This window comes from Cyprinodon tularosa, unplaced genomic scaffold (assembly GCF_016077235.1).
Source record: "Cyprinodon tularosa strain WSP-4 unplaced genomic scaffold, ASM1607723v1 ctg980, whole genome shotgun sequence".
In the NCBI taxonomy this organism is placed as follows: Eukaryota; Metazoa; Chordata; class Actinopteri; order Cyprinodontiformes; family Cyprinodontidae; genus Cyprinodon; species Cyprinodon tularosa.
Genome location: NW_024039763.1, coordinates 109,666 through 130,440, shown reverse-complemented (window position 1 = coordinate 130,440; position 20,775 = coordinate 109,666). Strand labels below are relative to the sequence as shown.

The 20,775-nt window shown below is 39.3% G+C and overlaps 1 protein-coding gene across 1 annotated transcript; it reads left to right on the top strand.

The window, feature by feature from the left end:
• The first annotated feature begins 14,732 nt into the window (after positions 1–14,732).
• Positions 14,733–16,009, top strand: LOC119777142 (C-C motif chemokine 20-like). The gene is made up of 4 exons (XM_038275936.1): positions 14,733–14,893; positions 15,015–15,117; positions 15,453–15,527; positions 15,615–16,009. Exons 1-4 carry the CDS (start codon positions 14,812–14,814, stop codon positions 15,658–15,660), a joined length of 306 nt encoding a protein of 101 aa, XP_038131864.1. The 5' UTR covers positions 14,733–14,811; the 3' UTR covers positions 15,661–16,009.
• The last annotated feature ends 4,766 nt before the right edge of the window (positions 16,010–20,775 follow it).

The window sequence follows — 20,775 nt, the reverse complement described above, 5'->3', positions numbered from 1 at the left end:
TGTCAGAAAAGAAAAATGTTTCTGTTTTATCAGTGTTGTAGATTTATCCAGCATCTCGGTATTGGGAGAACAGAGAACAAAACTAAGCACACCATTATAATTGATTACTGATTATATAAAAAGTGCAACTCAAGTCCTTCTTGTATGAATCTAAGTGAAGAAATTAGGTAGAAAGTGAATAAAATATCCCGCTGTTGTTGCCCATTTGTGTATTGATTCTTCTTGCTGTGGTAAAACTCTTACTTTTCATGCAAATGTTCCAGCTATAGATTTCTAAAAACATGAAACTTAAACTTTCCCAACTGAATACCACCGAAGACTATGATCTTCTTTACTGATAAAAATAAACGATAAGAAGGCCTTGCAGAGGTTTGAATTTGTAACTTCTTTAGATGCAGAGGATTACATTTCGCTTTAGGACATTCTTAAACAGAAATAAGATGCATTCCAGCATGTTCAAAGAACAAATATTTGTCAATATTTGGTTTCAGGTCCATTTACACAGTCTGCTTTGTGAGGCCGTCAGATGTGAAACTCAGTGTAATGTGGATTCGGGGCATAAGGAAATAAAAATGCAGATGGTTTCATTTTAATGTCTGTAAACAGAAGGTGTGACATTGGAGGTTTATTTTTATTGGCATATTTTTCTCTGTTTGAAGCCACTGGCATGAAGGAAGAGCAACATGTTTCTTAATTGTGTAAACATGTACGAACACGTTTTTTTTTTTCTGATTTATTTTCACGGAATTTGAAACCTGCTGGAAAAATTGAATAAAGCAACCAGCTGTCGGGAGAGGTAAACAACGCTTCTGGAAAGAATGCAAAACAAAGGCATTGATGGCGTGTCAGAAACTGACACGAACAGCGATGCATAGCTGTTTGTGTCGGAAACTGACACGCCATCCATGCCCTGACTTTCGTGCCTCTTGCATCTATGCCTCAGGATTACAGATAGCTCTCCTCTATCAGTCTGGCTCCAGGATGTGTCCTTAACCTGTGTATCTTCCAAAGACAAGAAGACTGTCCTCATTAGATGGCCTCTATACACACAGTGTAATCCACCATGTGAAGGAAGGTCTTCTACTCCATCTAATCTGGCTAATGGATTAATAATAAACATGAATAATAAAGAATAAACCTACCATTGTGAGGCTATGAGGAAAAGTTTGATAATATAATTTTCTCTTCAAGACTATCAGTTCTTAGAATGATTTTTTCATCAAGGTGCAAAAAGAAGACACAATAAACAAAAAAAAGCATGACCAAAAAAAGATCTTGCAGTAAAGCATTTGCTGTGCTCTCACAACATGTATTCACTTGCTTTTTACAGAGCACAGAGAAGCTAATTTCATTTGTTCAAGTTGCTATATAAGATCTTTTTTGTGTTTAATACTGCTGCTGTTGAAATGCTTGGAAAGCTGGCTTTGCCACTTCTATTTATGCAAAAATCTACCTGAAAACTTATTCTGGCTGCAGGGTTATCCGAGGTGGAATCCCAGATCTCCTTCTTCCGAGCTGATTCTGGGGATCCCAAGACAATCCTGGGACCGATGTTGATGAAGAGTATTTCCAGCAGGTTCTGGCCTTCCCCAGGGTGTCAACTAATTGGGATTACTCTAAATTTTACAAAGGGAGGCTCTAGAAGGGCAACCTGATCAGATACCCGAACCACCTTAACAGAATCTTTTTGATGGGTAAAGCAGCAGCTCTTCTTTAGACTCTAAGTACTGAGCTCTTTAAACTATCTTGAAGGCTGCCTCACACATACAAATTTCTGTGCCTGGTCTGTCATTCACAGCAAAAAGCTGCCATGCAGCAGTCTGCACTGGATGCATGTAGGATCCATCCATACATCATATCATATCATATCATATCATATCATTTAAATTTTTTGGATCCACTTTTCTTTTTCTGTGTCTTATTTACTTATTTGTTTCTCTTTTCTTTTTTTTTTTTTTTAGAAATTGATGGATTGTGCTTTGCCATTTATCCCAGAGAGACATAATCCTTATATATCAGATAGACGATGGAGAGTTGCTCTCCATGGTCCTAATCACAACAGAAACGCTATATTTACATTTACTAGAAAGCCTTCTGTTTAAGATAGATTGAAGAAGCCATGCATGAAGGATTCTGTGTAAATAAAGGGTGAGTTGACTGATGGTTGACACGTTTGTGAGGACCTGGGAAAATTTGTAACAATGCAGACAGCTTCACACGGAAAAACATGATCAAAAATGCAAATGCTCCTGCAGAGCTGAGCAATATCTTCTTATAGAAAATTCTGAAGAAATATTCTACTTTTCCTTCCACCTCATCATAAGGAACAGCTTTGTTATCTACCACATAATAAAACACCAACAGACTATATGGTGGAGTGGGCAAAGTTCTTAACTATAGTAATTGATTTGATGCATTAATACTCATGATCAAATGTTACTCAGGTAAGTAAAAGTTACTCTGTCAAAAATCTACTCAAGTTAAAGCACTGAAGTTCTCTGTTTTTAGAATACATAAGTATTCAAAAGTACATAGATTTAAAAGTGCTTAATAATACAAAAGTACAAATGTCATTTTCTAATATCAGCAGATTTCTATAGAATTTTCTGAGTAATTTTAGAGAATCTTGTAACTTTTCGAAACCACTTGATGTATTGGTGCATAGAACCACCTGCTACAGATTCTCCAAACCCATAAAGAACTTCAGAATACAAACAGCAAAAAAAAAAAATAAGGACAGCTATTTCATTATGATTTTTCATTTAAAAACAAACCCAAAAGAAAATAGAGGAGTCTGGATTTTCCTAACACTTTAACTATGGAATAGAGGTTTAAGATTGAATCCATTAGAACAAAAAACTACAACTTTGATTTGAGAACTCATCCTACTGAACAACTTGGCCACATGGCAACAAGATGGCTTAATAAAATGTATAAACTACAAATAATGAGTGAGTTTCAAAATAATGAGTGAGTTTCAAATAATGAGTGAGTTTCAAAAAATAGTGAGTTTCTCACATTTGTTGAACGTCATGCTAATCTCTAAAACAGTGGTGTCCAAATTCAGTCTTAATGGCTGCATATGCTTGGATCTTCTCCCTAGAGGTAGTTACTACCTCCTCAGCATGTCAAAGTTCTGCTTATGCCTGCTAATGAGCTACTGTTTCACCAAGGTGTGCAGAAAAAGAGAAAACTAAAGCATCCAGATACCTGTTCTTAAGGATTCACTTTGTGAGAAACAGTGTTGCCAACTGCAACAGCAAAGTTACTAAGGCCAGGCAACCTACTGCTGCTACAATTTGAATGCAGCTGTTAGTCATTGTTCACTATAAAACTAAATACATTTTTATTCATTTGAATGCACCTAAGATCCTCCCATCAGTAGTTGTTCACGTTTCACTTCTGCTATTTTAATGGACATTCCATGATGCATTATCCCTGAACCTTAGGACCTGAACACCTTCAGAGACTTTTCCTAAGGACTCATAATTCTTAATTCCCTTTTTATTAACCTCCTTTTATTTAACTTGCGTTTATTTTGAGTAGTGATAGAGTTCACATGCTTTATTAAATGGAGTGATGCTTTAATGGATTGTGAAGTTTGAAAAAGAGGCAATTTCATTTGTAAAGCACATTCAGTAAATGGACAATTCAAAGTGCTTTACATAAATTAAATAATAAAATAGAAGACAAAAGCAAAAACATTAGTAAAACAAATAAAACAATTGCACCACAAAAAAGCAGAATTAGCCGCTTTATAATTTAATCTTTGGATCAAATCACAGATCGAAACAAAATTTAAATCAAAGCCATATTTAACTAGAAAGCACTAGGAGAGCTCAGACCTCATCAGAGGAGCAGATTTTGCCGCATATTGTGACTTACACCTTAAAATAAAGCTCTCTTTATTCTGCAGCAGAGTAAGTTTCAAGTGGCTTCATGCTTTCGCATAGCATACATTCCTTCCATTGGTTTTTTTTTCAACTTAGGGCTCCGCCCTGTTTACATGATTATCTGACACCCTGTGTGTCGAATAATAATAATAATTATTATCATTAGCATTCTCTTTTTCCTACAGTTATGTTGCAGGCTCTATTCATATTTTGGCTTTCAGCTCTATTTAAACATAATTCTAATCCTGCGAAAATAAAAAACAAAACAAATATTTAGTTTAAGCAAAATAAACCATCTGATTGCTTGGATCATTTTATCAATTTAATTTTATCAATTGGCGTTGCTCCAAAAGATTTTCATTGGGCTCATAGATAACTTCTTTCAGAGGGTGCAATTAGTTTGATCATATTATTTTTAAAGGTGTTTGTTGAATTCCTATGAAGCATACACAATATCCACAGGAGCATTATTATACAAAAAAAGTCAAAATCTTTTCCTACAACTCAAAACTTTTCTCTGTCAGCCTAAGGTTAGAATTAGTTAACTTCTATGAAAACTTACTTAATTGCCCTGTTGCTTAAAAGTGTATTAATTAAATTCAATTTGCAGTGTATATGAATTAATTATAGTTTGCTATATAATGTTATTTTATGCTTTATTTATTATTTGTTAACTAAAAAAAATCGAAATAAATATTCACAAAGGAATGGCAGGCTGATCTGGGGTCCGTTTCACAAAGCAGGTTTAACAAACTCAGACTCAAATTCTAAACTGTGAAATAATCTAGCCTGTGGTACAAAACTGCTGTAATTTAGTTTTAGCAACTTTAAGTACTGTATGTCCACTTAGACTTGAGCATGTAAATAACAAGAATGAAAAGCCATTATCAGTGGAGCCCCTCTTTGATGAGTCACCATGACAACAGGCAACAGGAAGTGCCAATTTCACCCAACTGGAACTAGAGATTTTAATGATGAAATGAAAAGAGAAAATGTGTTTAAAAGTAAGAGAAACAGCGCTACTGCTGCAAAGAAGAGGATGATGTAGTAGGAGAACTTAGGCACTGGAGTTCATGCGGAAATTTACATGAGGTCCACTTTGGCAGGCTGTTTTTACATTTATTAAAAGCAATCTCCTCTCTGTTGCTCTATTTGTAGATCACTAAAATGGGATTCCTCCTGCTCAAAATCACATTCCTAGACTAAACTGTAATAATAGATTTTCTAAATTACATTTTTGTAGCAGAAACTAAATTACAGAATGTAAAAAACTAAATTGTTCTGTTAAGAATTATGTTTTACATTCCCAGAAATGTTTAAGCGGCTGTTTAAACATTTATCAGCTTTAATTGATATTTATTTATTATATCTGAAATATATTTCTTCATTGTATAAATAAAACAAATGGTGACTGCTAACAATAGGGTTATCGAGATCTAAAATTCATTTATAGACATCCAGAATATAATTTTGACAAGGTAAATTTTTTTTCAGATATCAGTAATATATATTCAGTCAAACTAATACATATCAAAATGGCTTGCCATAGCCTGCTCCTACTGCGATAACATTTTAGGGAAATATAGTTTATTGGCAGTGGATCAATATATCTATTTAGGTGAAATTATCTTGCAGTAGAAGAAGGTGAAGAATGAAAACGTTGCTCTAGTATATAGAACCCGTTCATCATCTCATGTGGTCCCTCTCATGTTGACTCAGTCTTTTTTTTTATGCAGTAAATACTAAGTGGCTGTTTCCAGCCTCGTTTTGTTATCATGCTGTCAAAGAATGATGACGATGTTATCATCCCAATAAATCTTGGGTGGAAGACTTGAAGCTTATACTGATGATGTAGAAAAAAACACAACTAAGAATCCAGCAGTGGTTCCATCAAAGACTTCAGCAAACACCTGCTGTTATTTTTTAATGTTTTGTAAAAAGAGAAGCAACTGAAGTCATATAGGAGAGAACACTATTAGTTTAGTTAGTTGAATATAAATATGTAATGCTTAAAGGAGAGCTGGAAAACTTAATTAACTAAGTAACTTACATTTGAACACAAATATCATCAAATACTTTCTATTAAAACTTCATCACTCTAAGTTTAAAGTCTAACTTTTCTTAACCTGCCTTTGTTCTTCATCTGCAATGAACTTCCCTCTGCTTCCTTATGTTCTGGTTATTTAAGCACTTTGAACTGTCCTCTCTCTGAAATGTGACAAAAATAAACCTGCACTCCACCTTTTAACTAAGGAAAGCATCATTTGTTATCAATAAAGAATTAGGATCAGTGTTCATTATTTTCTATTTTTGGCAGCTGGTGTTATTTATAGCTGTGAAACTGAACATCCCTGTTTTTCTGGTCTTGAATTGGAGTCTGCTTTTCTATTTTTTTTGTTACTTATAAACCAAATGGGTAGTTATTACTAATTGTAAACTAAGTTTTATAGTTTTCTTTAGTTATTTTATGCCATTTTATACCAGAGTTGCATCAAAGTGACCCTACACCTGTAAACACAAACTACGTCACTTGATCTTAGAGCTTTCTTTAAATGAGTTACTACTTTAATCACCTATTCTAGTTTAGCTACCGTATTTCCTGGTTTAAGTATAGATCCCAGACACTTTGCCAGTTATGCAAGAACTGTGTGAGGACACTATTAGCACATTTTTCACAGAGTTATAAATAATTGACCGGCTTTCCATTTACAAACATTTCAAATGACTAATGGCATCTAAAGGAAAGTGTTCCATTCACACCAGCTTCAGTTTAATAAACACTTTAAAGTCACAAAGAATGAAAAATGTCCGTTTTGTTTCTCTCAATGGTTCATTCACCTTGCTGGTCTGGTCCATAATCTAATCCAGGGATCTTTTTTTTTGTTGAGATTTTTACGGCACTAGTGGCTTGTTTTTCGACAGTAGGATGACAGCTATGAGAGACAGAGGGGGAGAGACATGCGGCACACAGGTCTGATTAGAACCCGGGTCAGCTGCGTCGAGGACTAAGGCCTCCATGCATGGATCACTAACCGATGCCCCACCTGCACACCCGTTCGGGGATCTTTAAGTGTCTTTAAGAGTAAACATATATCATCCAAACTGGGTAGTTGCTGTTCAGCACAATAGCATAAAAACACAATCAGCTCAACATTGCACCATAATGTCCAACATATGAGCACTTCTCCAGGTATGTTAATAGATCTTGAAGACATTTTCTGATTGACTTTATACAGAGATCTTTAGACTCCCATCAGAACCAAAAGCAAATCATCCATCCACTTTTCAGGATGTTTTTGGGAGAATGCAGCGTTCATCTGTTGGAAGCACATCTCACTGTTTTTGGCACACAAAGGTGTTTGCTGGGTGTTTGCACCTTTTGGTGCTCCTCCACAGAACAAAGCAGCATAACTATGAACCACTATCCATCCATCCATCCATCCATCCATCCATCCATCCATCCATCCATCCATCCATCCATCCATCCATCCATCCATCCATCCATCCATCCATCCATCCATCCATCCATCCATCCATCCATCCATCCATCCATCCCAATCTGTTTCCATTTCACACTTTTTCATAGATGTTTATTTAACCAACATGTGTTGAATTTCAAATATCCTAATCTGGTTGTCTGAATATGAAAGACGGCAACAAAAACAATGAAAAGAATGACGCTGACAGTGCAGATGACATCACTCCGTAACTTGATCCTCTTTCTCACTGTCAGAAGTTTTCATTTCAACACACACTGTGGTATTCAAAGACACGTTTGCGGAGAACAAAGTTCAAAAATGTGGAACTTGTGTCCAGATTTGATCAATTATTACCTCTGTAAAGGATTTTCTTGTTGCCTTTGTAATCAGAGCAGAATTTAACACAAAGAGCAATTATTTAGTAAAGTTCTGAAGCAAAATTAGACTTTTTTTAATTAAATGCTGCAAATTGCATTACAGAAAATAACCCTTTGCTTTAAAGGCCCCAAGCACCTTTCAATGCATTTTGGATCAAAGTTTCATTAAAGAAAATTCAAAAACGTTTATTTATTTTAAAGAGATCTTCAAAAAGTTGTATGTTTGTCTTTATAATAAAACAGACTAACAAGCAGAAATTGTGCAGAAAACTTTAGGATTGGAAGGGAAATAAGCACTGCAGATGTTGGGAGCTGGAGAAGTTCCACCTTTCTCCAGCAGAGTCCGCCGTGGATCCTTCTGAGGGAGCCTCCTGCACAGCTGCAGCCCATCAAGATCATCAGAGGATCCACTATATAAGCTGTCTTCAGACCTTGCCTCAACGCCGCAGTGTTGATCCAGTTGGTCAGCGCCTAAGCCTAGACTCTCTGTGTATCTTGTGACTTTGAATCCAGCCAGGATTCTAACCGTTGTCTCTGTCTTCCAGGAAACCAGTGTCTCCTCTGTGAAGCTCTGGAAGAGCTAACCTGCCGAGCCGACCCTCTGAGCCAAACCCGAAGAACCATTGAGAACTTCCATGCAGCTCAAGACTAAGAGCTGGAAAACCCAACGCAAAGGTCTGTTCATTAGTAGACGTGAGACGCTGAAGCAGCAAGCGGACTCTGCTGATCAACTCCTCTCCAGATCCAACAGTGACTCTCCCAAAGCTAACCTCAAGAACCCTCAAGGTACAATCAGTTATCATCAAGAAAACACGCTCCCACGTGCAACGCTAACTGAACTGTCTCTCACGCAGACTCCGGTGAACCAGTGTCCAGGCCCGAGCCAGAACCAGTACATTCTGTGTGCTTGTGTCAAAATAAACTTGTTGAACTTTTATTCCTGTGTCCGTCAGTGGTGTTCTGCATAATTGGGTCACTTTTAGAGTACCCATCATGACCGAACACTGCGGCCAAACTCAAGGCCCAGCAGATCACTACATCCGTCGATTCGAGGAACAGGCGGCCCAGATCCATGGACACGGTCTGGCGCTACGTGAGCTAAACACCCACATTGAAAGACAAAATCAAGCTATCCAAAGCTATGCTAATTACATGAAAAGCGCTAATGCTGCACCGACACCTCAACCATTTCCGGGTCCAGTTCCACCTCCGAGGTCACCAGCTGTGACGTCATCCGAGTTCCGCCCAAGTCTTCCAGAAAGATTTTCTGGTAACATGAAAGATTGCAAAGGATTTTTATTTCAGTGTCGTTTGATTTTCCAGAACTCTCCAGGAAGCTTTTCCACGGATTACAAAAAAATAACCTTCATCCTCTCTCAGCTAACAGGAAGAGCCTTGGAGTGGGCTCAGGCAAGATTTGCCACCGACGATAGCCTTAATTGCTATTACTCTGATTTCATCTCTGGATTTACTCAAGTTTTCAACCAAGAAACTGATCAAACAATTGACTCTCGAGCTCTTTTCAATTTAAAGCAGGGAAATTCTTCTGTGGCCGAATTTTCCATCAACTTCCGGGTCAAAGTGGCAGCTTCCGGATGGAACCAAAGCGCTCTGAAGGGAGCCTATTTCATGGCTCTAAATGAGCATATTAAGGATGAGCTCGCAACTCTTGACGAACCAGCTACCCCCGAAGACTTAATTCGTCTTACGATCAGATTGTATAATAGAATCCGTGCCAGAAACAGTTCTAAGAAACAGGGGACACTTCCCTCTGCCTCACATAACGTGACTGTTTGTTCTTCCCCCACAGAGCAGCTGCCCATACAGAGACCTAAGGCTCAGTCTCTTCCTCTGCCTATTCAGGCCTCTCATTCGGGTGAAAGAGATGTCGAACCCATGCAGGTGGGACACACCAGGCTCACCCCTGAGGAGAGACAAAGACGTTTTCTAAGCAAATTATGCATTTACTGTGGTGACAGTGGACATTTCATCGCTTCCTGCCCGGCTAAATCAAAAGCCTGGGCCCGCCAGAGGATCTGAGGAGTCTGGCGGGCCAAATTAACACTAAGAAATCTCCTCAATTGTTGCTTCCTGCCACGTTGTTTTGTTCTAACCAAAGCCTCTCTTTCTCTGCATTCATCGATTCAGGCTGTGAACGGAACCTAATCGATTCGAACCTCGTCCAACAACTCCAAATTGAAACCATTCCTTTGACTCAACCTCTTAGTGTCTCAGCTATTGATGGAAAAAGACTTCACCAAGTTACCCATCAAACTCAACCCCTCGAGCTACTTCTGTCAGGTAACCACCGAGAGACAATAACATTTTTTGTTTTTCCCTCTGCATGTTCCCCCCTGGTGCTTGGTTTCGAATGGTTGGAGAAGCATAACCCTCACATAAATTGGACTGATCGTCATCTGGAATCATGGTCCACTTCATGCCATGAAACATGCCTCCGTTCGGCTGCCCACTTGGTGGGGTCTCCTAGAGGTGGGGGGGAGATGGACTCTCCTGACCTTTCTTCCGTTCCTTCCGAGTACCATGACCTAGCTCCTGTCTTCAGTAAGGTCAGTGCGACGTCCCTACCTCCACACAGACCTTATGACTGCGCCATTGAACTTTTACCTGGAACACCACTACTTAGCAGCAGGTTGTATAACATTTCCAAGCCTGAAAGAGAGACCATGGAAAAAAACATTAATGAATCATTAGCTGCAGGAATAATCCGCCCATCTTCCTCTCCTTTGGGTGCCGGGTTCTTCTTCGTTGGAAAGAAAGACGGCTCTCTGAGACCATGTATTGATTACCGATGTTTGAACCAAATCACTATAAAGAACAAATATCCACTTCCTCTACTCGCCTCAGCATTCGAACCTGTACAAGGAGCTACAGTTTTCACTAAACTGGATTTAAGGAATGCATATCATCTTCTTAGGATCTGAGAAGGTGATGAATGGAAAACAGCCTTCAAGACTCCCTTGGGCCAATTTGAGTATTTGGTGATGCCTTTTGGTCTAACTAACGCTCCAGCCTGCTTCCAAGCCCTCATGAACGATGTTCTCAGAGACTTTTTAAATGTGTTTGTCTTCGTCTATATTGATGACATACTCATTTGCTCTAGGAACCTCGCTGAACATAAAAAACATGTCCGCCTTGTCTTACAGAGACTGCTGGAGAACAAGCTGTTCGTTAAAGCCGAGAAGTGCGAATTTCATCAGTCTTCAGTCACCTTTTTGGGGTTTGCGCTCGAGGGCGGCCAGGTAAAACCATCTGAGGACAAAATAAAGGCCGTGTTAGATTGGCCAGTTCCAGAGAACCGCAAACAGCTACAGAGGTTCCTGGGCTTTGCAAACTGTTATCGTCGTTTCATCAGGAACTATAGCCAGACCGCCCTGCCACTAACTTCTCTGACCTCTGCCAAATGCATTTTTCAGTGGACTCCTGAGGCGCGAGCTGCGTTTGATAAATTGAAATCCTTATTTTCCAGCGCACCAGTGTTAATGCAGCCTGATCCTGCTAAACAGTTTATTCTCGAGGTGGACGCTTCTGATTCTGGAGTTGGAGCGGTCCTATCCCAGAGACTTGACACGGATCAAAAGATCCATCCTTGTGCATTCTTCTCCCGTAGACTTTCTTCCGCAGAGCAGAACTACGATGTAGGAGGCCATGAGCTGTTGGCCATCAAACTGGCACTGGAGGAATGGAGACATTGGCTGGAGGGAGCTGAGCATCCGGTTCTTGTATGGACTGACCACAAGAACTTGGCTTACATCCAGTCAACCAAGCAAGCCAATCCTCGTCATTCCAGGTGGTCCATCTTTTTCTCTCGGTTTAATCTAATCATTTCCTACAGACCCGGATCCAAGAATGTCAAACCCGATTCTCTCTCTCGTCTTTACTCCGTCGATCATCCCGAGACACCTGAACCAGTCCTTCCAGCTTCCTGCACTGTTGGAGTAGTTTACTGGGAAATCACTGACCTTATCAACTCCGCCCTGGCCACGGAACCTGACCCAGGTAACGGTCCCACTAACCGAACCTATGTGCCATCATCTGTCAGGTCCCGTCTCATCCAATGGATGCATGCTGCCAAGTTTTCTGCTCATCCGGGAGTCAGTAGAACCATCGCCTTGATCTCTAGACGCTTCTGGTGGCCAACCCTCCATAGAGATGTAAAGGAGTATGTGTTGGCTTGCTCCACATGTGCCCGTAATAAAGCCTCACATCAACCTCCGTCAGGCCTGCTTCAGCCTCTTCCAGTTCCCTCGCGCCCTTGGTCTCATATTGCAATTGACTTTGTCACCGGCCTCCCGGTTTCTCGAGGTATGTCCACCATTTTCACTATTGTTGATCGTTTTTCGAAGGCCTGCCATCTCATTCCCCTTAGGAAACTCCCCACGGCCTTCCAGACAGCCCAGCTCCTTGTTAAACACGTCTTCCGCTTACACGGCATCCCCCAGGAGATCCTCTCGGACCGGGGTCCCCAGTTCATATCCCAGGTTTGGAAGGCATTCTGTTCTGCACTCGGCTGTAAACCCTCTCTGACCTCTGGATACCACCCCCAATCTCATGGTCAGACTGAGAGGATGAACCAACAGCTTGAATCTACCCTTCGTTGCCTCACCTCCAACAATCCCGTTGACTGGAGCCAATATCTCACATGGATCGAATACGCACACAACTCCCTCAAATCTGCTTCCACTGGTCAATCCCCCTTTCAGGTTAGTCTCGGTTATCAACCCCCACTTTTTCCCGCAGACGACAGAGAGATTTCGGTCCAGTCAGTGAATCAACACATCCGACGTTGTCAGAAGATCTGGAGAGAAACCATCGCCACCCTCAACCGATCTTCTGAATCCAACAAACGCTTCGCTGACTCCAGGAGACGTCCCGCCCCCGAGTACATTGAAGGCCAAGAGGTATGGCTGTCCACTCGAGACATTCCCCTTAAGGGGATGTCTCGAAAACTCTCACCCAGATTCATAGGTCCCTACAAGATCTCCCGAGTCATCAGTCCATCAGCCGTCCGTCTCCAACTGCCTCAGTCTCTCCGGATTCACCCAACCTTCCACGTGTCCCAAGTTAAACCTGTCATCTCGAGTTCTCTGTGCCCGCCCTGGAGGTCGATGGTCATCCTGTCTTCACCGTTCGACGCATCGTGGACTCCCGTCGACGAGGTCGCGGCTGGCAGTACCTCGTCGACTGGGAGGGCTACGGACCGGAGGATCGCCAGTGGGTTCCGGGCTCGTACATCCTCGACCCTGCCCTAATCGAGGAGTACGAGCGTTCCTGCCCTTCGACCTCTTCCGGACCGCCAAGGGGCGGTCGTTGAGGGGGGGGTACTGTTGGGAGCTGGAGAAGTTCCACCTTTCTCCAGCAGAGTCCGCCGTGGATCCTTCTGAGGGAGCCTCCTGCACAGCTGCAGCCCATCAAGATCATCAGAGGATCCACTATATAAGCTGTCTTCAGACCTTGCCTCAACGCCGCAGTTTTGATCCAGTTGGTCAGCGCCTAAGCCTAGACTCTCTGTGTATCTTGTGACTTTGAATCCAGCCAGGATTCTAACCATTGTCTCTGTCTTCCAGGAAACCAGTGTCTCCTCTGTGAAGCTCTGGAAGAGCTAACCTGCCGAGCCGACCCTCTGAGCCAAACCCGAAGAACCGTTGAGAACTTCCATGCAGCTCAAGACTAAGAGCTGGAAAACCCAACGCCAAGGTCTGTTCAATAGTAGACGTGAGACGCTGAAGCAGCAAGCGGACTCTGCTGATCAACTCCTCTCCAGATCCAACAGTGACTCTCCCAAAGCTAACCTCAAGAACCCTCAAGGTACAATCAGTTATCATCAAGAAAACACGCTCCAACGTGCAACGCTAACTGAACTGTCTCTCACGCAGACTCCGGTGAACCAGTGTCCAGGCCCGAGCCAGAACCAGTACATTCTGTGTGCTTGTGTCAAAATAAACTTGTTGAACTTTTATTCCTGTGTCCGTCAGTGGTGTTCTGCATAATTGGGTCACTTTTAGAGTACCCATCATGACAGCAGGATGTTCAGTGTGTTTTCCATTGTTTTACTTGTGGGTTTTGTTGAGGAAATAGAAGGCGGAGCAAACAACATAGCTATTTATCAAGAGAAATCTGGAAATTTGTATCTTTATTTCTGCCTATACCACCAGTTTAAAGCTCTTAAGTTGGTGTAGAGAAAACAACACTGAAACACATGACTAAGACACATGAATTTAAGCTGTTAAGAAGATCAAGCAAAAAGGATTCTCATCAATTATCGGCTTAATCTATTTGATGGTGGGTGGCAGAAACTGCATATTTCGTCTGCCCAGTGAGTGAAATCTGGTTGCAATAATGTTCAGCAGATTGTTTCTGCTTTCACCATCATAGATGACATTTTAAAGCATTTAGAAAAAAACAAATTCTCTCAAAATAGTGTAAAGTATGATGTTATCTATTCTTCTGGAAGGTTCAGTTTTAAAGTTATTCTTTAACTTAATCTTCTGACTGGAGGTTATATCAGCAGCAAGTTCAGAAATATCCCAAACTCAATGAGCTCAAAGTCTCAGGATGGAAGGACTCTTTGTCATCTCCCTAATTTGTTTGCATTCTCCACATTTTCCTCAATTGGTTTTAAAAATAAAAAATTGAAAAATGCTGAAGGTTATAAATCTGATATCTAATGAGATGAACGGGTCTAATAAGGACACATCTATAAACTCAACAATTTCAGCATATTGGAGACTTATTTTATTATGTTGCACTGAGTGTAAAGATAAGCACATGTCTTGAGCTAAGAAACAAGTTTTTCATCTTAATTTAAATGAATATTTCTCCTCAACCTGACACCTGAAGGCTGAGATTATTTCCTGGTTAATAATGAACAGCAGCTCATGGCCCCTCTTCATCCATCCCCCTGGGAAGTCCCATATCATTGCTTCATGGCCTGTATTTAAGGAGGGAGCTCATCTCATGCTGTAGCAGTCAGTGAGCTCCTTCAAACCTGCCACACCTCTTCAGCTTCTCTCCAGTCAAAGTGAGAACACCGGTCGAGTGAGAATGGCAAACAGACAAGCATGCCTCTCTGCAGCTCTCTGCTCCCTCCTCATTGTTGCCAGCTTCATCTGCGGCTCTGAGTCCGGTAAGGGAGGGAGATCTGGAACATCTCTAATGTGTCTGTGTTGAAGTCAGGGTTGAAGTGTTGTTTTTAGGTGGGATGTAAAGATGTGGATCATTGACAGATGTTTTGTGCTTGTTCACAGCGAGCTGCTGCATGAGATACACCAGGGGGAAGATCCCCTGCAAGGCGCTGACGGGCTACAACATTCAGACCATCAATGGCTCCTGTGACATCAGTGCCATCATGTGAGTCAGGAATCAAATAGTAGAAATCCATGAACCTTTCAGTGCTGCAGCTCTGTTAAAGACAGAAACTAGGCAACAGCTGCTTTTCTCTGCAGTTAAGGTGCTATATAAGTACAGACCATTTACCATTTTAAACACACTGCAGCAAACAGAGCAGGTTAGAGAAGCCGTCCTTAAAGATAAAACAGCTTCTAATGAAAGGTAATTACTGACCAAATCTAATGGGTGATGAGTTAAAGCTGGTTAAACATCCAGCAGAGACACTGAGCAGGTTTTCCACAGCAGCTGTAGGTAGTGACGGCTCATTCATGTGCTTGTTCCTCTCTGTGTTCCAGCTTCCACCTCGGCGGCAGGTTCGTGTGTGCTGACCCTTTGAAAGCTTGGACCTTGAGAGCAATGAAGTGTGTAGAGTAAGTCAATGAAACATTCCTTCTCTGGGTGTCATTTTCTGCTCTTTTGCATCCAGTTATTGATCAAAGCTCTGCTGATCTTTGCAGTGAAAAGAGGAGGAAGGTTGAACGGATCCTGGAAGAGAGAAACTAAGAAACTAAGCTCTACAGCCTGGAGCTAAAACTGCTGAAGAAAATGAGAGAAATTGTTTTTAAGCTTCTCTTTATGTTTCCCTGAAGGGTAATGCAGATTAATGGGAAGATTGTTTATCTGGGAACTTTTATCTCCTCTGTTTTATAAACAGGAATGTTTGGTATTTATAATACCCCAAGTAAAGCTTTAAAATGCTGTTTAATAACCTGTTGGAGGTTCATGTTTTTCTGTGTTTTTTTGCTGTGAGAGAAAAACTAAATCTTTAAAACATTTTTAATAAATGTGTCTAAAATAACTTTACTATTAAAGCGTTTTATGTGTTTATATTAAACTGAGGCATCTGTGTTAAACAATAAAAGGTTCTAAAGGAAAAAATTTCTGCTTTTTAATTTGTTTATCTCAAATTTATTTAAAGAAATTAACATTTAAGGATTTTAAAATAAGGTTTAAAAAACAACTATAGTAACTGACACAAATAATTCTATGTAACATTATTTAAAATTAACCTATTTTTCATCTTCTACACACTAAATTGTTTCTTAAACTTAAATAAATTAGATTTAAGTCTCAGTTTGCACCATAGTTATTTTAATGACATTTAGTTGAACTCTCATGCAAAAATAATTAATCTGATTGAGAGAACCTCATCCAAGCAAACAGACCGACTCGATTGAACAACAGAGTTTTTGATAAACAAATCAATCATCAGATATTATAGGAAATATTTATGGAGGGATTTATGTTGAAATGATGGAATGAACCAAAATGCATAAAAAGCTGGACCTGAAAGAGAGAAATAATAAAATTCATTATAAATGGAAAATGTATAGAACATCATTTCTATTGAAATTATTTATCTAATTTATAGAATTACTAGAAATGTATGTGGTATATATATATTATATATATATGATCCTAGAAATAAAAAGTTACATATATTTAGTGAATGAATGAAAATAAGTGCATATATTTAACACTAAAACACAGTCACAAAATCAGAAACTGAACTATTTCTGAGTATCAGTAAATAATGCATAAAAAGGGAGAAAGCAAAGTTGGTGATTAACAAAGGTAACCAGCTTCTGCTCCTAAACATGAAATAAAGTAAAGTAATGGTCTCTCTACCACCAGTTAACAAAGAATCTCCCACTTACAGTTCAGACACTAGAGCATTTTCTCCCTCCTGCAAACAGCTTTCAGCTATCTGTTCACGAAACGTTTAATTGTTACTCCTGTATGTCTTCTATGACAAAGTCATGGAAAATATGACCTGCTGGTGCTGGAGGCATAATGCTGAGATTTTATTTACAAAATAGTGCCTAATATACCAGTACATTATATTACTGGGATTGTTGATATCCGCTAGTTAGCTTCAAAGCTAATATGATCCGATACTGATAGCAATCTGATAATATCGTTGATCCCTATTTCATAATACACCATGAAGCATTTTGTGATGTTTTTCCTCTGTGAAAAGATCCCATTTATTTGAAATGTGCACTAAATGCAACATTTGTACTTAGATTCTTGTGTCTGATAGAAAATAAAATCTCCCGCTGATGCTTGATTGATCGCTGAGATGAAAGAGACCCAGGGAGTTTGGTGCATATTTTGATCTGGTTTAGTTTTTCTATCTTTCTCTGGAGAAAACACATGAAAATAATTGAGAAATTAATACATGACAATGCTCTGAAGTCTGATTTTTGTTGCATCTCAACAGTTAATATTAGCGTTGAGGAATTTGAGATGTTAATGTTATTATCAACAAATTTGTTTTTTTTCTCTGCAGTCTTTTGTTTATATAAGTTCCTGAACATCCACCAGGAATCGTGTCTGATTTACACAGATTTTAAGATCAGCGTTGATGATAAAATTGATCAAATTTCAAGAAGGTCCAAGTGTGAAAAAGGAATCAGAGTTACTTCAATTGTGGGTTTATTTTTACGAACTTAACAGAATCTTATTTATTCTCCATTCTTTTTTACCTTCTTAAAAACTAGAGCATGTAAGCGGAGCAGAGCGGATTATAAGAGAATGAGCGCACATTACCTCATCATCTTATTTTAAGAGTAAAAATACTCAATTGCCAAACTCTCTCATTAACCTGCTCAAATTAGGGATAAATACACTTAATTTAAGACATTTTCCAGTGTAAAAGCCTGTTTTTGAAAGAGACTAAACTGCAATAATAGATTTTCTAAATTACATTTTTGGTAGCAGAAACTGAATATCAGAAAGTAAAAAAAAACTAAATTGTACTATTAATAATTATGTTTTGCATTCCCAGAAATGTTTAAGCGGCTGTTTTAACATTTATCAGCTTTATTTAATATGTATTTATTAATGCTGAAATACATTTCTTCATTGTCAAAATAATACAAACGGTGACCACTAACAATAGAGTAATCCGTTCATTTCTAGATTTCTAGATGTGAAGAATGTCATTTTGTTTGAAATTGTCATTTTGACAGGGAAAAAATATTTTTTTTCAGATATCAGTAATATATATTCAGTCAAACTAATACATATCAAACGGCTTGCCATAGCCTGCTGTTACTGCGATAACATTTTAAGGAAATATAGTTTATTGGCAGTGGATCAATACATCTATTTAGGTGAAATCATCTTGCAGTAGAAGAAGGTGAAGAATGAAAATGTTGCTCTAATATATAGAACCCGTTCATCATCTCATGTGGTTCCTCTCATGTTGATTCAGTCTTTTTTTTATGCAGTAAATACTAAGTGGCTGTTTGCAGCCACTTCGGAGGTTGTCAACCCAATAAATCGTTATTAGCTGTTATCAGTCCCATAGAACAGCTCCAGATTGTGCACAGTAGATTGTGCACAGTAGAATGTGCACAGTAGAATGTGCACAGTAGAATGTGCACAGTAGAATGTGCACAGTAGAATGTGGACAGTACTAGTCATTCAAAAACATTGTTACTAGTTGCAGGTTAAGCTTATGTCTGAAATGCCTGTGAAACATTCATACAAATGCAATCTTATGTAATAACTGATCTATTTTCAAGCACCACCCAAATCGTCCTTCATCTTGAAGATGTGCACTTACAGAAATTTTTCTCTATCAGCCCACTTTTCATTTAGTTAAGATTGAGTTGGACCCGGGACTGTGGCCCAGATTGAGATTTTGGCCCACTGTGAATTTGAATTTTAAACACATACTCTCTGGTTAGAATAAACACAACCCAACAATTAGGTCTAATCTCTAATCCATAACTATTTTAAGACATATAAAGTTTTTACTCGCATCAAAGATGCGGTTACTGGACCTTCCTCTGGGCAAACTCTTCCATCATCCCTCCTTTGTTCTTTGAAAGAACGTCTTTATTTTGGGAAGTTTTGTCCGTTCTACCAGCAGCTCTTCTTTCCTTTTTCTTTTCTGGAATCAGCTTAAGTGCCTCTTTTTGTTATCAATCGTCGCTAACGCATTGTACGTAACAGTTATGGTTTTAATCTACGCTCTGGTTTTAGTCTAATGAGATGTGATGTCTTCCACGCTATTATGTACGTAATATGTTCAGTCAGTTCATCATAACTCATTACCCCTAATTCCAAGTCGTGTTGTAAAAACTAAAATACTCAAATACATTGTTCTTTTAAGATCTTCATTGCTGTTTGAAACATATTATATGTTTACACAGTTATTAACATAGCAATTAAAAGTACCACCATCTGCTTTGCTATTGGTGTCGTGTTTAAACGGCTCACCATCATGCTGAAATCTGCCATGTGTTGAAGTATAAATACGGTCCGGTGCGGTCAGTCACTTCAGGATCAGGTGGATTTAAGAGGAATTTTCTGCACCGTTATCTGCAAAGAGACGTCCTGGTCTACAGTTGCGTAGGGGGCCCACCGGATGTCAGTCATGGGGCCCCTAAGAGGTGGTGGACCGCTCTGCTTACCGATGGTTACACGATTGAGTGAGTTTTAGAATCGTCTACTTTTAAATATTTAATTCTCTGTGAATTGATGCCGATCACTCTTTAAAAAGACCCTCATCAAACGGACAGGCAATATTTATTCTTTAAAGCTAATGTGTCTAACGGACCTAGTGAATTATTATTATTTTATTCTCTCACAAAACAACAAGGAAAACTCCCTAAATCAGGAAATTAAACAAAGTGATTTCTCTAAGGAGAGAAGAGACAGTTCACTGAACAAAACCTGCTCCTGACCAGTTAGTTCTGAGGAGAATGTTACCATGGTAACAGACAAAGAGGCTGAGTTAACTCTCTTTCTGAGACAGAAAACATTTTCCCTCATTCTGGTTTGGAAAACTTTGAGTTCTCAGTAAGCCTGCTTTGTGAAACGGACCCCAGGATCAAAAGTGTGTGTGTGTGTGTGTGTGTGTGGGGGGGGGGGGGGGGGGGGGGGTGGAAAAATCCAAAGCAAGACTTGAAGTTTATACTGATGATGTAGAAAAAAACACAACTAAGAATCCAGCAGTGGTTCCATCAAAGACTTTGTCAAACACCTGCTGTTATTTTTTATTTTTTGCAAAAAGAGAAGCAACTGAAGTCATATAGGAGAGAACACTAGTAGTTTAGTTAGTTGAATATAAATATGCAATGCTTAAAGGAGAGCTTAAAAACTTAAGTAACTAACAAACTTACATTTGAACACAAATATCATCAAATACTTTCTATTAAAACTTCATCACTCTAAGTTTGAAGTCTAACTTTTCTTAACCTGCCTTTGTTTTTCATCTGCAATGAACTTCCCTCTGCTTCCTTATGTTCTGGTTATTTAAGCACTTTGAACTGTCCTCTCTCTGAAATGTGACAAAAATAAACCTTCACTCCACCTTTTAACAAAGGAAAGCATCATTTGTTATCAATAAAGAATTAGGATCAGTGTTCATTATTTTCTATTTTTGGCAGCTGGTGTTATTTATAGCTGTGAAACTGAACATCGCTGTTTTTCTGGTCTTGCATTGGAGTCTGCTTTTCTATTTTTTTTGTTACTTATTAACCAAATGGGTAGTTATTACTTCCTGCTCATTGTAAACTAAGTTTTATAGTTTTCTTTAGTTATTTTATGCCATTTTATGCCAGAGTTGCATCAAAGTAATCCTACAACTGTAAACACAAACTA